Below are 16,283 nucleotides of genomic sequence, written 5' to 3'. Positions count from 1 at the left end.
ACGAGGGAGGGAAAGCCGCCTGCCCTGGCAGTGATTTGCTGAGGGACTGGAAAATTGTGTTACCCTTTGCTGGGTCAATAACCTCAACTGGTGAGATTTAATGGCCGGATCTGACAGCTCGGGTTGGGTCGCAGCCCTTTCACAGGAGTCTCAGCTTCTCACTGTATTCGAAGCGCTCGCCTTGTAACGACTCGTGGTGGACACCCGGGACGGGCTGACGTGGCAGCATCAGCTGTGCCCCGGCTGGGCAGTGGTGGCTCTGGAAGCATCACCGACCCACATGAAGATGAGGGGTGGGCTCTGGTGACAAAGCCCCTGTCCAAAGCATCTCTTGCTCAAGTCACAACACCCCAAGGGATGGCAAACAAACCACCAAGCCACGTGTAGACCATGGAGGCTTAACCCCTTGTCTTTGCCGTCCTTGGGATCTGTGTGAGCCGGGAGGACACAAACCCAGTGGCTCCAGCCACTGCTCCCTCCATGCAGGGTGTGCTGCGCAGTGTAAACACACGCTGCTCTCGCGTATCATGCAAACTTGAGACAATCTATAGGTCAGCTGTAGCCATTTTTGGAGCAGCGTGGATGTCTGGAAGGGCCTGCCAAGTGAGAGCCATCACCGTGGCAAGGACTCCCTTTCTCACCCAGCTGTGGACTATATTGCATCTGACATGATGAGCATCTCTTGAATCTACCTTTCAAATTTTCGGCAAACCATTTTCTCACTGTCCTTCACAAAGTTGACATTTTCGGCAGCATGATAGGAAAGATGTCATGTCGGCTGCTTTTCAAGTTGTTGTCACAGTGGTTAGCACCAGTTCTGTCATCTTTGCTTTCCTCACAATCCCCCATCTTGAGCCATGTCACAAATAATAATACTTCCGATGTTTTTGTCAAATTTCAAATACTATAACCCAGCTGCACATCTTCAGATTTACTAGTTATGTTAATCTTTGTTGCTCATCTTCCCAGAAGCTGAAGCATTAGGAACTCACTAATTAGTGACAAATGCAGGATATAGATAGAACTGGAAAAACACTACCCAAAGCCTTGCACTTAATTTATTAGCTCGATAATTTTGAAACCTAATTAAATATTCAAGTCAAATATACTTTGAAAATGTAATCTTTCTGAGGGAACATATTTATTTTCCTTTTTGCAAGAACACAAAGGGAATATAGCTTAGCACTGCTATAATTTAAGATTCACTTCTGTGCTAGAGACAATTCCAGTACATGGTTGATGGGGCTGAAAAAAAATCCCCAAGAGAAGCTCAAGTTGCACCAGCTCGTTCTGATGCTTACTGGCAATTTTGTTTTCAGCAAAGGTCTCCAGCTCAACTTTGATACTTGCTATTTGATCTCATGGACAGAAGCACTGACTCCTCCAGCAAACAGCATCTCTGCAGCAAGGACACCTAAAACACAGCTGCAGGAACTCCTGTTCTCACACACAGTCCACAAACATCACTACTGCACTGAGCAGTGATGAGAAGTGAGAGGAGAGCAAAGGGGTGGGAAAAAAAAAGTTTTTGATGTACATGGTATATACAAACACATGAGGGACAAAACGGGTTTGGGTCTACGAATTCAGGTTGACAAACAACATTAATGTCTCCATCTGTGTGGAGACACAATTCCATCCAATTCTCTATAGCTCCTGCTCGTGGATACTTGAGGTGTACGGCAGAAGTTGTGGGCAGAGAGGGAAGCAGAAGGGCAAAAAAGGCAAGAAAAATAACTAACGAGATTTTTAATTATAAGTAAACAAGTTTCAGATCACTCCTTCTGCTGCAGATTCACTGTGTTGGCTCTAAACTAGTAAATTCCCACTGTAAATATTTCATATGAAAAGTTTTAAATGCCACTTTCCTAATCCCTCCATGTTTTTAAGTTTTAAGCCACAAAAACAACAACATCAACAAAGCAGGTGGTGATATTAAAAAAAAAGGGTTGCAATTTAAACGGCAAAAATGATAGTCCTTGTTTAGCTTAGATGGTTTGTGCAAATTCCAGCGTTAATTATAAATTATAATTAGGACCTGTGATCCTAAGGCCACTGCTTTATTCTACAAGTCCCGCCTCCCCCCATGCCCTTTTCTAATTATACCCAGTGCCCCCAGGGCTAGTTATGCTGCTAAAACAAATATATCAAAATGATTTTTTAACAAAGACTAATACATGAAGCAATAGCATGCATTTGTATGCAATTATAAATATACAGTATAGCTCCATCACGTTCATCTCTTTGACATAAGCCTCTATGAAATACCATGGCGGCTTCTAAATGAAAAGACATACCATCTTTTACACCTTTTATGTTTAACTTGTCTACACTTTTTTTTTTTACTGGGGAAAATATTGCTTACACGTAGCAAACAGATCTTTGCACGCACTGTGAGCCCTGGCATGCAGAGCCAAGGGAAAAAAAACAATGTCAAAAACTGATGCAAATAATTTGATTTTTTAAGTAACAACTCAAATATAAAACACGTGCTGCCTTCAGCTCCCTTGCTGGTTGCCAGGTGCAGCACATATGAGCTATACAGTAAACATCAATGATTAGTGCCTTGGACGGCATGTGTCAGGATAGGCTTTCTCAGGATCCCTCGCAGGAAGACTTGCCTGCGCAAAGTCCCACCGGTTGCACGGGGCAGAGCTCTGGGGATGTGGGCAGGATCACAGCTGCCTGCCTGCTGCCTCCCACATCTCCCCCAGCAAATTGGACCTGAAAGAGCCCACCTGTCTAGACCCCCAGGAAAAAAGTGTATTCAGCAAACATCAATTTTCCCCGGCTCCCTTTTCCTTCTGGGGATTTACACGGTGCAGGAAATGCCGGTCGGGAGCCCTTTGTTCATCCCAGAGCTCCTGGGTGCTTCCCCAGTGAGATGCTGCCGAGCATGGGAGCCATTTCATCTCCCAACTCCTGCCTTCATTTCGCTCGGGCTCTCCTCCACCACCATAGCACTGAGCCAAGTCACGGCTCATCGCTTCTCATGTGCGATCTGCACCCCTGACGCACCGCGGCTGCACCGGATGGTTTCTGAGCCCTGCCATCCTACACCCATTGTAATGAATCACGTCAGCCGTGGAGCTGGTGATCTGTTGGTGGCTGGCAACCCACTGCCCTTCAGCACAGGCGCCGGATCCCATCCGACAGACAGTCGTAGCATGTGCTGTGTCACCACGGACTCATCACGGGGCTGGATGGGACATGGAGCTGGCACCCAACGAAAGGGTACGGCATCACACCCTGCCAGATCCAACCTGCCTCCCTGCAGCCAGGGCAGTGCATCTGAATGAGACCTGGAAACTCAACACAAAGTCCTAGGGAAGCACACGAAAGTATCATGATAAAGTGTTCACATATTTACTACTGAAGGGACCAAAACAATCCTGGATTTCTTTTGTTTCAACTGGCTGTGTAGAAACCTTGCCTTTATGTGAAACAGCCAGATACGCAATTAGAATACAATGGAAAAAATTAGAGGTATGTCATGCAGTTTTCAATTCCTCAAGGTTCATGACACTCGCATTATTTCTGCTGTAAAAACACTAATGAAATGTTACCATTAGCTAATGAAAGAGCTACTTCTTGAAAACAAGCTCGAGGCCATAAAATACAGTTTACAGAAAAAAGAGAAGTCACTAATACACCAAATCAATTAACAGAGCTGCTTGGACCTTGGGTAAATCATCATTGAACTTGTAGAAAATTATGGTGTTCAGTTGTTACTAGACTGGAGAGGATTCAGTCCAGCACCCTGATTTTGATAAGTTCCATGTCTGCTAATACTAAGCATGCACACAATCAATATTTAAGTCTTATTTTTAAAAGTTTGGGATTAACAAGCACAAAAAGAGTCTTTTATGGTGCCAACTTTAAAGTTGAAAAACAATATTATTATATGCCTAAATCAAAAAAATGCACAAGAGAAACAAGACCACTCCTGAAAGCGACTTCAAGGGGCAGGAACCACTGCTCAAGGTTTAGGCACTAGCTTTTGACCTGGAAAAGCTGAGCTCAACTTTCTGCTCTGCAATGGCTCTCCTATGTACAGACAGGGAAGCAGCAAAGCTCCTCTAACACATCCTTTCTCTGTGTGTCAAACAATGCTGGCAGTAGTCATAGCTCTCCGACATGAGGACAGTGAAAACACGGAAAGAGAAGGCAGGGAAAGACCTCAGTGGCCATGTAAAACCTTCCACAATTTTACCCCAAATCACAATGTCTTCTCAAAACCATTCCTGCTCTTGCCTTTGCTAGTTTTTAAGAACTACTGATAAAGGAAAGCAACAACCTCAGTACTATAGTGGTGATACCAAATGCAGAGACATCAACAAAGACACAATGTATGTTGTCAGATGAGTGGATAACACTGTGCCTTTCTCACCTGTCACCTAGGTAAACATATCAGAAATCACATCATCTTTCATAATGGTAGGACTTTACAAAAGGCATCCAGTGATACCCAGTGGACAAGACTCCGTTATCAACTCACTAGTGACCACAATAGTTAAAAAGCATCGAGTTCCTCAGTCTTAGTGAAGAGCAAGTACCTGGGGAACAGCAAACCATGTGGATATTTCTCTTGTTGATCCCTGCCTTCCTGACAACCTGACCTCACATAGTCAGGTGTCTGCAAGAGGTGAAATTTAGGACAAGTAATTTACATTTAACCCGATTTTTACTTGGAAAAAAGATGAAATTAAAACAAAAAATTAAGAGGACTGTCACACAAACAGCAGTGATTTACAGCCTTGGTATGGAGAGATCACGTCAGGGCTCTGAATAAGCAACATGAGCCCAAAGGAGGGGCGAGACCAAACTCTGACATATAAAGCAACAGGGCTACAGAATGTCCCCAAAATCCCGTTTTGACCATTTCACCTGCGCGGCCACAGGGTCAGCTCCAAGCTGGAGGTGCTTTTCCACCAGCAGCCGTCCTGCCCCTGTCCCGGCTGCGGTGCGGCAGCCGTGCCGCCGAGGCGGGGGCCGGACGGGCGAGGAGGCATCGTGCCCACGCTGACGCCTGTCATCCTGTCAGCCTTGACCTCCAGGCTGTCCTCAGCGTCCGCACCGCAGCCCGCCTGCACTTCCCCGCTGACTGCGAGCGACTGTTGTCTCACTGCCTGACCTTATGCAAACACGATACAAACAGACAGCCCACCTCAGCTCCATCACTGTCTGCTGCTAATACAGGAGATTGATAGCCACATGAAATTATCTCCCTTCTCGACCTTCATTACTGGGTGGCATATTCTGACTGACAGCCAACCTCGTCCTGGGGAAAGCTAAACCACCCGTTCGGGGCTTTTACTGTCTAAAAGTGAAGGAACTTTTTTTTTGTAAAGAAAATCAACACTTTTTCAGTTTCGACAGAAAAAGAGGCCTCTGTTAAACAGAAGAATGTCTCGTAACTCAATCTTTCCCAGACAACTGTGCATCCCAACAACAATGCAATGCATGGCTGCTCCAAGATGTTCTGCTGAATGCCGTGCTGGGTCTTGGGGCAGGTGTGCCACCTTGACAAATTTTACATGGAAAGTTTTCAGCTCTGCCATGAGCTATAGGTTTCCTGGGGAGAGCAGGGCCAGCCATAAGGCAACAAGCAATGTATGCACACAGCAGGTGGGAGGAAGGGACGTAGCTGAAGCGAACGCGGCTTTACACACGTCGCAACTGCCAGGAAGGACTGCACGGGTAAATACCGGCTTTCGATCGCTCTCCGCCAGCCAGCTCGCAAACGCACCACGCATGTGGCCTCAACAGCTCTCCGAAAAGAAATCGTGACTCTCCCGCTCAGATATTCACATTTCTTATAGTAGACACAGAAGATACGGAGTTGTGTGTTCTCTCAGACCCCCTGTGGTCCCTTTCTGTGACCTTCTGATAGCAAAAGCCAGACGCTGCACCCCGCGGTCTCTGCACCAAACTGCTGGGTGCCACCCAGAGCCTGCCCTTGGTGGCAACGCGCGATGCTGCAGCCTTGCAGTTCCCGCACAGAGCCTCCTGAAATCCCCAGGCAACAGAGAGACAGCAGTGACCAAGAAGGAATATGAACCTTCAACCTTCTGATGTGAAGTCAAGCATCAGCTAAAGACAGCTAAGTCATAGCAAGACACCTCATTTCTTTCTTGGAATATTTTAAATGGAATGTGACTATTTCAGTGACTGGAATAGCCCGTCCATGGCTGAGTTTCCCCTCTGGCCGTGCCCAGCAGCTCCCAGCACAGTGCAGCAGCCACACACAGCCCTGAACAGCTTTACAGCATGGGACTGGGGCCTACATAACACGAGTTTTAAAGCATGACGTTTCCTGAGCCCACAACTCTCCAGCCCCGTGGGGAGGGAATGGCAGGTTGTCACCTTGGCCAGTACTGTCAGATACCTCCTGCCACCAACCCTGATGAAAAGGAGGGTTCAGCCCTGGCTGTGCTGGACCCTGTGCAGAGGTACATGGGGGACCTGTGACTGGCATCTGACCTTCTCTCTGTTATGGGCCAAATGGGCTTTGAGCCAGGTCCTGTTCCCACACCAGCTGAGATGACAAAGGGCAATGGGGCAGCCAGTTTTGCTGCATGGTCCCATCCCCTACACATCATGTGAGCTATCTCACATGTTTACACATGCCTAAAAAGTTCAAGGTCCTGATCCCCTATGGGACTTGGGTGCCCAAACTCCATCCAGCTCCCAGGAGAGTGTATGACCCAAATGCCAGAGCCACAGTGGCATCCCTGAGCTGTGGGGATGCAAACTGCCCAGTGTGCTCAGTGACCAAGGAGCCCCCAGTGCCCTCTGCAACACACTCCTGTGCACTGCATGCTTTTGCTTACCTTTTTGGCTCTGGATTCGGCTGGGATTTGGGCTCTTTCTTTTTTTGGACTCCTTTTTGGAATCCTTTTTTGTCTCCGTCTCAGCAGCAGGGGCCTGAGATGCTTTGCCCCCCTCACCGTCTGCACTTGGCTGTGACCCACCAAGTAATTCTGCCATGAGTTCTCTTAGGGGAGTGATTGAAATGTGGGGGGCAAGACCAGCAGCAAAAGTGAAAGAAACAAGAACAAAGCATGAAAAAACTCAAAATAAAACAAAAGGAAATTAAGCTGAAAGGAAACAACTGAAATCATATCACAATTGGCAAAGAAAGAACGGATGAGCAAAGGAAAGTCAGAACTAAAAAAGAAACTAAGGAATCAAAAACTTGGTTTCCATGACAAGATGTATGAAAGTAACTGCAAAAGCAAGTGGCAGCCTTGCAATGTGAAACCTGGGCAGTGCATATCGTAATTCGGGGTGGTATTTACCAGAGCATTTATGAAAACACCTAATTATTTTATACCAGCAGCATATGCAGGATACACAGTGATATCTCAAAGTATATAATAAAACTTAACAGAAAAAAAAGCAGAAAAAGAAGTTGCAATAGATGCTACAGCTGTCAGCAAAATAAACAGAGGGAAAAAGCACAGCTCCAGTTCCTCCCATCAAAGGTTTTCCACATTTGAGAGAAAGGAACTGGCTTCTTCTGAAACTGAAACTGCTTTGAAACAGCGCAAGATAAAATTTTCAGTTATGTCTAAGCAATTTCTGCACTGATGTCACATGGACTTTAAATGAGACATGGGTGCCCAAGGGCTTAAAGCCCTTTTGAACACTGAAGTTTGATAGTGCTGAAAATTTCACTGCTGCAATTTGTCAGATCCTCTCTCACAACAATTAAATCAGCACAGTGTATCATTTACTTGTATTTATTCAACCTGTGACAGTCACACGTACTTCAACTTTATCTTGTCCAGAACTGCATCTAGCAGGTGTCTGGGCAAGAAAGTTAAAACCCTTCATTTCTGGATCCTCTGTGTGCATTTTTACTGCTTACATTAAACAAGCAACGAAACAAACAAACAAACCAACTATGTCACTAGAAGTGCTGCTGCCAAACATCCCCTGTGAAAACAAATTGGGGACTGTTGTGCATTATCCAAGGAAACCTATATTTGACAAAGTCATCCCTTGCTGGCAGGGTGCTGCTAGCTAAGAAGAATTCCTTACCTGTTGCCATGAACATGTGATGCACAAAAGGCAAAGCTGTAGTGAAGTAAGGTGGGGTCAATCATAGCTCCGTTTTCTGCGCGCTCTAGCAAATCTCTGAGGTAGCAGAGATGTCTGTGACAGCCTCTCACTCCATTACGTGCACAATACTCATCTAGCACAAAGACCTGGCCAGGACTAAACCAGCCCTGTTTAGAAATAAAGAGACTTGATTTTAAATATAAGTTATTAAATACAAAGGCTATCAGATTTGGAGGTGTAGTGGTCAACTGTTCTAATAAAAGGAATACAAACCTAAGGCTATGTTAAGGAAAAAGGAGAGAGGTCACTCAAACAATACAGTCTGAACATCATCACTCAAACACAGCATATACTCAGTGCAACTGTTAACAAAAACATATTATGCTACCATTAAAGGGAAATGTCACTTAAATGCTGAAAAGTTAGGCCAGTTCATGACAGTGCCTAGCAAAAAGAAGAGGAAAAAAAAAAAGACACCTTTAAGAGATGACAAAGGTTTGGTTATTTAAATAGTGTGAAACAGTAATCTCATTTTGGGGATGGGATTGTACACTGAGCCAGGAGTAAGAAGACTGATGTGGGGGAAGAGTATGGAGGATTACACTGAACAATGACTCTTGCATCTGGCAGGTAGGAACGTCCTGCAGACGGAGAAAGGCAGCTCTGCAGTATCAGAAAGGGATGTTTCCCGTGATCCTTATTTTGTGCCACTGGCGACATGCTCTGACATTGCCCACCTCCTCGGCACCGAAGCAAGGGGAGCTCTGCTCAAGAGCAGGGTTTCTTTACACATCCAGAAACCTCAGACTATTTCTGTCTGTCAGTCCTGAGGGCCTGGTGACACACAGTTTGCAGTGCAGTGCAGTGTCCGGACTCCCAAGGAGGACACCCTTCTCTGCGAGGGGATGGTTCCAGTGAACATCCTGGGACAGCCGAAGCGGAACGTGCCTCTGCCTTTGGGAACGGCGCTAATGAGAACAAGAATAATCTCGTAGATTGCTTTTCAAAATGCTGCAAAACCGTCAATATTTACATGGAAATTTGGGTGCTAAACAATTGCTAAGACGCAGCTCTGGAATGCATCAAGCTGCAAAATCTTTCATCGTTTAATTGAAAAGTTCCTGCAGCGGGCGGGAGAGTAGTTGAGGCAGAGCACTGCCCCTATAGGCAACTTCTTTGCCACCCCATCTGTTACCCCAAATGCTACATCTTAGAAACAACACTGCTGTGAAAGATTAAAATATATTTTCTACCACTCAGATGACACCAAATCTTTTCTAGATGCCAAAATAGCTGCTTTGAAAAGAGTTGAAGAAATATCAATTAAGAGCTCAAAGACATAGAGAAGGATTTGCTCATCCTTATTGGGCCAACTCCAAAACAGATTGAGAAAAGAATTAAAATAATGAGGGGAAAATGATAGATATAGGGAGTAGCTACAGTGCTGGGATCATTGGAAGTGCACATTTCAAAATGAAGACACAGAACAATGCAGATGGGACAGCCCTCTGGACGGCTATTTTTTGGGAGGGGTATATTTGCCTTCACCAGTTGTAATGGCATTTTTGTCTGCTTTTTGGTTGGTGGCATTATGCTTGATTCTGGAGTTCTTTACATTGCCTGTTTGTTACATCCTTGGATGATCTCTTCACCTTGTCTCTCTTCACGAAAGTCTTTGGCTATCAGGCATGGTAAAAATATAGAAATGTCGTGATTGCTCTGCAATAGAAAGATGTCTGTGTTTGGTTATGGGGATAGAAGTGCAGCTGAAATTGTTATATTCACCTAATGCATATAAAGGACTCATTTCTTCCTACAGGGTGAAATCTTGGCCCTACTGACACTGACAGGAAGGCTGGCACTGATCTCACCGGAGTCAAGTATCAAGCCCAGAGTTTAAACTGAAGGCAGCAGAGGCTGGAGCCAGTGATCCAGAGCACTGCTCCCCTGAACTGGATGCTGGTCCTCAGGAGGAGACAAGGGACGGGGGCAAACACTCGAGGTTGCTGCCATGGTGCAAGGAGGGGAAGCGTGAGCAAAAGCTCAGAGGTTCAGTGGTCAGCCTCAGACCTCATTAGACCACAGGCAGCAGACTGTGGGTGGAGAGACACAGAGCCCAACAGAACCAGGCAGTCTTCATTTGCAGGAAGAGGTAGGAAATAAAACACCTGCTGCTGAATGGGGTTCCAAGGGAGCAGTAAATGCTGCTCACCACAGCCCCAGAAAAACTGCTAAGGTTTGATGAAAGGTGGTGTTCAGACAGATCTCCCAAATCTTCAGGCAGATCCTGGCTCTTGATGAAGATTTGCCTGGCCCAACCAGCTGACACCCAGCCAGCCTGGCAAACGCAGCTGACAGTGATGACACACGGGGTGTCTGTCCCCAGTGCAGAGAGGTGTAGAGCAACGTGGCCTCACAGATGTCTCCAGTGGAATTAGGAAACCTGGAGGGGACAATGGAGAAAGGGCGCAGAGCACAGGGAGCTCCACTGACTGTGTTCAACAAACTGAACTGCTCCAATACAGGAAAATGTGTCCCAGGCACCAGCAGGGAGTGCCATGGGAGCTTTGGAGCTGGGAAAAGCAAGGATTGGTCAGGGCTGGTGAAACATGGAACAGCTTTCTAAGGGCAAATGCAAATTTTGAGAAAAACAGAATTTTTGAGGGAAAATTTTCACATTTCATTAGCTAAATTTTGCCTTTTACCCCAGGAAGTCAAGAGAATTTAATCTTGGTGGCCTGCTTCATGGACCTCTTAATCTGACTCCTTCACATATCTTGGCTAGGCTGGGCACTCTGAAGACTTTCCACCAGTACATGCTGTGCCATATAATGGGAATTCCAAGAATGCTGACACATCATGGTCAGTACAGCTCCAGCACGGACCCAGCTGTATGAGCCGGATGCTGGCAGTGGGTTGGGAAGTCTTGGGAAGAGCTGAAGGGCAGTCTCAGAAACAGCATACATGTCCAAGTGAAAGGAGTGAAGACCCACGTGTGTGTGGGGTCCATACCATGCTGGAACAGCTGAATGCTCATCCCAATAGTCCAGGAAGAGCCCTGAGTGTGACTCTGCTACCAGTTTGTGGACGACAGGCAGGAGCCCTCAGCAAGCTCTGCAGAAAGCGCTCTTCCCCTTTCCCAGCACTGAGCTCTCTGCCAGTAAACATCACTTCTGCTGTGGCTGAGTCAGCCAGGCTGTTTGTTTTCCTAGGGATGCCTGGCTCAGCCCATGAGTGGGCTCACAATTGCGTTGTTTAACCTGGTTCCACAGAAAGGAAGTGATGCTGAGTTATCCTCTGCGTCTGGGTAAGTCTTCCCTGGCACCTCCAGGTCCACGTTCGAAAATAAGAAGAGGTGTGATGAGGCAAAACTCCGTGGGACCTTGCATGGAATGTCCTGTAGGGAGAATAAGAACTGCCCAGCAGCACACAGAGTGGACAGAGCAGGCTTACCACGGGCTCACAGCTCCTCCAGCCAAGTCAACGCACTGCTATCACCAACATCCCAATGGCACAGTAAGAACACTGGGAGCTCTTTGCAGTCAAACTCAAATTTTGAGGTCAGTCTGGTTTTTTTTACACCATAATCAGGACAAAACCACGGTAAAGCAAGTAAAGAAGCATGTGAAATCCAAGCGTAGGTGAACACAGGCCATTATTCTCTTCCTTACAACACTGCAATGGGTGATTTGAAAGAAGATCAAGTTAATTGGTTAATTGGCGATGCTCCGCTCCGAAGAGGCATGACTCTTGGTGCTGAGGGGAGCTCCACTGCTCCAGCAGCTTCTATCAAAGGCCTAAACATCTCCATAACAAGCAGAAGTGCGGTTGGTGGGTTTCTTGAAGAAAAACAGTGTTAATTGTTTTCAGTGATGGCCTCGCACCTCTCCACGGGTTTAATTCAACAGCCACAGCTCTCTCACCAGGCCCGAGATTGCACAGAGACAAACCAGCAGCAAGCCAACCTCTCAGACATGCATGGATGGGGATGGTCTTCCTAGGGTCAGCCATGCGTGGGGAGCAGAAGCTGCATGCCAATGTCACTGCCTGCCAGAGCAAAGACCTCGATGGAACCGGTGAGGAACCTGCTGCAGGTCTGACAATGCTCCCATCAAGCCTACTGTACCACTTGGGTATCTGCGGGTAAAGTGCAGCCTTCTCCCACCCCATCCTTACCTCAGGGGACGTCCACAACAGTTCCTCCTAGCCCTGCCTCTCCTCAGGGAGGTGACAACTCACTACCACTAATGGCATTTACTGATTCTCAGTCCTTCAGAGGAGATTGGTCCTCATGTGCAGTGCAAGGTGTGGGGTAGTGAGAGAAGCACCATGGTGGGGGGGGGACGTGGAGGACAGGATTTGAGACCAACAGCCTCATTGCCAGCTGCTCAGCTGTGCTCCCAGGTTGCTCTTGTAACAGCCAGACACCTCAGAGTCCCAGCTCCAAGACTGCACAGCTGGTAAAGATTAAGGTTCTTGGCACAAGGTGGTCCTTCTGGTGAAGGAGCCCACCATGACACCCCAGAATGGAGGGTTCTGTGCAACTCTAGGAGGGCAGCAGGTCAGGATCTGTCCCATGCCATGTTCAGGACAGGTTCTCCATTTCAGACCCCCCTAGAAAGGACTCATCCTACTGTTTTCTCAAAACTAAGAGCCTTTTCATCCTCCTCACTGAAACTCCTAAAAATTAATTGCTCAAGTTGTGTTGTTATAGGTTATTTGTAATTTAAACCCTTACAGTACCCAAGAGCCCCCAAGCACTGCACTCCAGCCAAAGGCTACAAGCTGTCCTGGAGCATCTCCTGCCACTGTCCTACAGTGGGCTGAGAGCTGCAACTGCTGCTCATGGGAGTGCTCAGGATGGGCATGCGACTAAGTGAGCGTGGACAGACTGCAGCATCACTGCAGTTATCCACACAGCACCATCTGTTACCTGCTTGGGATCCCTGCTCATAAAGAGACATAAAGGTGGGCCACAGTTATTCCTGGTGGGACTCCACTGACATGGGAGGTGGTATCAGACTGTCATCTCTCCCCTGTTCTTTCATCCAGAAGACTCTGGAAGGCAGTGCAGGAGGCTGCAAAACACTGCTCTCTACTTCACATCCCCACACTGGAGTTTGTCTTTGTAGGAAGAAACATTTTAAGCATTGCAAACAGAAACAATAAAGACAGTGCGACTGGAGAAGAACAGCAGTCAATTCACTGCAGGCAGCCTCTCAAAAGACAATATCTCTGGGCCAAATTCAAACCTGGTGTAAACAGAAGTCAATCTTCCAGCAACAGGGGGATTAGCCCCCACTCACACTAGCTTTGACTTTGCTGCTTGATGTTTATATCACTAGAGACCAAAGAATATACTTGCCAGACAAGAATAGGAATCATTAAGTCTGTGGTCCAAAGTGAGGCGCTGAACCATCTCAAAGAGTGAAGCGTGGTCAAAGTTACAGGGATTGGAAGAGATAAATTCATCCATGCCATGCTTTTGAGCTCTATCTGCATCTGTTCATTTATACATATAGAGAAAGACACCATTTAGAGAGATATAAGACATTTTAGTTGACAAATACAACAGAGAAAAATATACAGTATGAAGCATGAAAGCTAAATATCTCCTCTTCCCTCCATTGCCATTAAGTTTTCTCTTTGCAGGCTACATAGTACACTTCACCTCCCATTGTCAACTTGCATCAGTTATGGACTATATTATTGCATTTAGGCAAAAGATTTTAGAATTAACATCTTGTCAACTGCTCATTATAGTGCATTTATTCTGTACTTAAAACCAGAACACAAACCCAAGAATTCACTCTGTATCTTACAATAGGCTATGAGTTAACAGAATTTTGGCTCACATAAGTAAATTAGCTCCTATTTAGATAGCTGTGGTTAATTGTAATAGATTCTGCCATTCTAATGAAGTTACAGCTGTAGCATTTTTCTCTACATTTGCTATGTTTTCTAGGTATCAGACCAGTTACGTTGTTCTTTATCCAAATGCCAATGTTTGTCTTCCCCACGGCAATTTTTTTTTCCTAATGGCAACTTTAAATGCTACCTCACTGAAATAAAAAGATGCTCTTTTAAGCATTGCTAAGAAGTTAAATTGATATGTAGTTTGTTGTCACAGAGGCAGTAACCCGACAGGGCGCCGGAGCTGCCAGTCATCCCGATGGAGAGACTGAATTTCCTCTGCCTGGATTACGAGCTGCCATTTTTGGGTGAATTAACAGCCTCAACGTATTCACACTTCTCTGCTTTGGGTGACGTTTACGGGCACTAACTCCTAGGGGCTAATTAATTAATCTCAACATGGTTAACTAAAAATACACCGAATTCAGCAGTCGAAATGAAGCCGCCAAACCGGCCTGGGTGCGGCCAGCCGGGACCCTGCTGGGAGCAGGTTTTGTTCTTCCAGCGGCTGGGGAATTAAAGGACACCTTTCACTCGGTTTTGTCTGTGCTCAGCTTCCTACTATATGGGTTCTTGCCAAATCCTTGGCAAAGAAAATAGGATTTAAATCCTTCCCCTGTTTATAGCCTCCTACGGGAACTGGGTGGCCTTGAAACAATGTGGCTGAAAGGACACAAAAATGCAGTTTTCCGCAATAGGAGTATACGGTAACTGTATTTGTTTTAAAACAAAATCCCTCTTTAACAGAAAAAACCCACAAAAATCCTTAATTAAAAAAAATTCAAGTAAATCAAAAGAGCTTTAAATGAGAGAATGTTCTTTTATATATGTTTTACTATTCAATATTTAGCTGTGAAGGATGGCATGTCTTTCTAAATACCTCGCTCATGTCAGTGCTCTCAATGATCATTACTGATCATTGGAAGCAATCTTTACATTTTCTGTATAGTCTGTCATTATCTATATACAAACTATATAAATAACATCACCCACTGGAAAGAAATCAGACAAATTAAAACATGTAACATTTCAATTAGCTGCTAGGAATACTTAATTCAGCTGTAGCTGGCAATTTTCCTCACTAAAACCCTGCTGAATAAACACTGACGTTTTTCCTACAGCTGGTTAATTTTTGAGGGTCTGCTCCCCTGTTTCATTCTATGTGCTGGGCCCTGCTGCCCCCCACGTCACCTCCCTCCCTGGTCCCAAATTCCCCCCTCTGCCTCTGCCAGCAGCTCTGTGCATTCAGCACAGGGACAGAAGAAGCTGCTGATGGTGCCGAGTGAGGCGGCAGCACAAGGGCTGGCTCGGGGGACGGGGACAACTTCCCTGAGGAGTGCATCACCTCCAGGGCACCTGTCCAGCACCCTTGGGTGTGGGATGTGAAGCCCACCCAGCCCTGGGGCTTGTGGCATGGGTCGGCTCCTGTCTGTTTTGACAGCTTTCTGCCCCCTCCTCTCTGTCCCTTCCGGCCAAGATGGATTTGATTGCATTCACTCCCAAAGAGTTCGGCTGTGCTGTTTTCAATTCCATCCCTAGTGCCCGCAAAATGTTTTAACAGCTATTATCAGACTATTTTTAATGGCTTGCTGCTCTGCCCGGCTCCTCGGAGTTGACTGCAAGCTGACAAATTGGCTGGAGGCCTTCATTTGCCAGCTTCGCTCAGAGATTTTATTACTTTTCAATTAGGAGCCCTGATACACTGTCAATCCTCCTGCTCAGCCAACGAGGCTCCGAGAGCCGAGTAAATCAGCTGGAAATTTGAAGAGTCCTCTAGCCCTTTAGCTGGTGAACTTTTTTGAGCATATGTGCTAGAAAGCATGTTTGAAATGAATATTTTTTACTCCAGACTAATAAGCTTTTCCCCACATTACATTCTCTGATCAAGGTGGGCACAGAGCAGACCTTTGGTGGGTGGGAACCAACCGAAGCGCTGCTGGCTTCCACCGAGCTGAGAGTCTGGCTGGGCTTTTTACAATCTCCCTGCCCAAGGCAGGGGCACAGACAGTTCCCTGCCAAGCGTGAGAACAGACACAGTGATTAAATGTCCTTCACAACTGTCCACAATCAGGGACAATTTTACTTTCATTAATCACTTTGAAGCCACACCTTACTGAGCATCCCGTTGGGTGCCTGCTCGAAAGCCCATTTCCCCCAAAGCTCTCCACCTCGGAACAACCACATGAAAAGAGAGACATCAGACATGGCACTGCATGAGCTCAAGTGACCAGAAAAGCATGATCCACATGACTTATGCTCAGTCAGTGGTTTAAAATGTGGATTTCTGCCATGGGAAGGAGGAT

The 16,283-nt window shown here is 46.2% G+C and overlaps 1 protein-coding gene across 1 annotated transcript in view; it reads right to left on the bottom strand.

The window, feature by feature from the left end:
* The window catches only part of CADPS (calcium dependent secretion activator), a 211,082-nt gene that overhangs the window by 73,101 nt on the left and 121,698 nt on the right, over positions 1-16,283 (bottom strand). The window contains 2 exon segments of the mRNA XM_032699168.1: positions 8,047-8,234; positions 13,433-13,569. Of these exon segments, the coding sequence (XP_032555059.1) occupies positions 8,047-8,234; positions 13,433-13,569 (325 nt within the window).

Source organism: Chiroxiphia lanceolata, chromosome 11, assembly GCF_009829145.1.
Source record: "Chiroxiphia lanceolata isolate bChiLan1 chromosome 11, bChiLan1.pri, whole genome shotgun sequence".
Taxonomy (NCBI): Eukaryota; Metazoa; Chordata; class Aves; order Passeriformes; family Pipridae; genus Chiroxiphia; species Chiroxiphia lanceolata.
The sequence above is the reverse complement of the archived record's forward strand: the minus strand, read 5'-3'. Positions and strand labels throughout refer to the sequence as shown.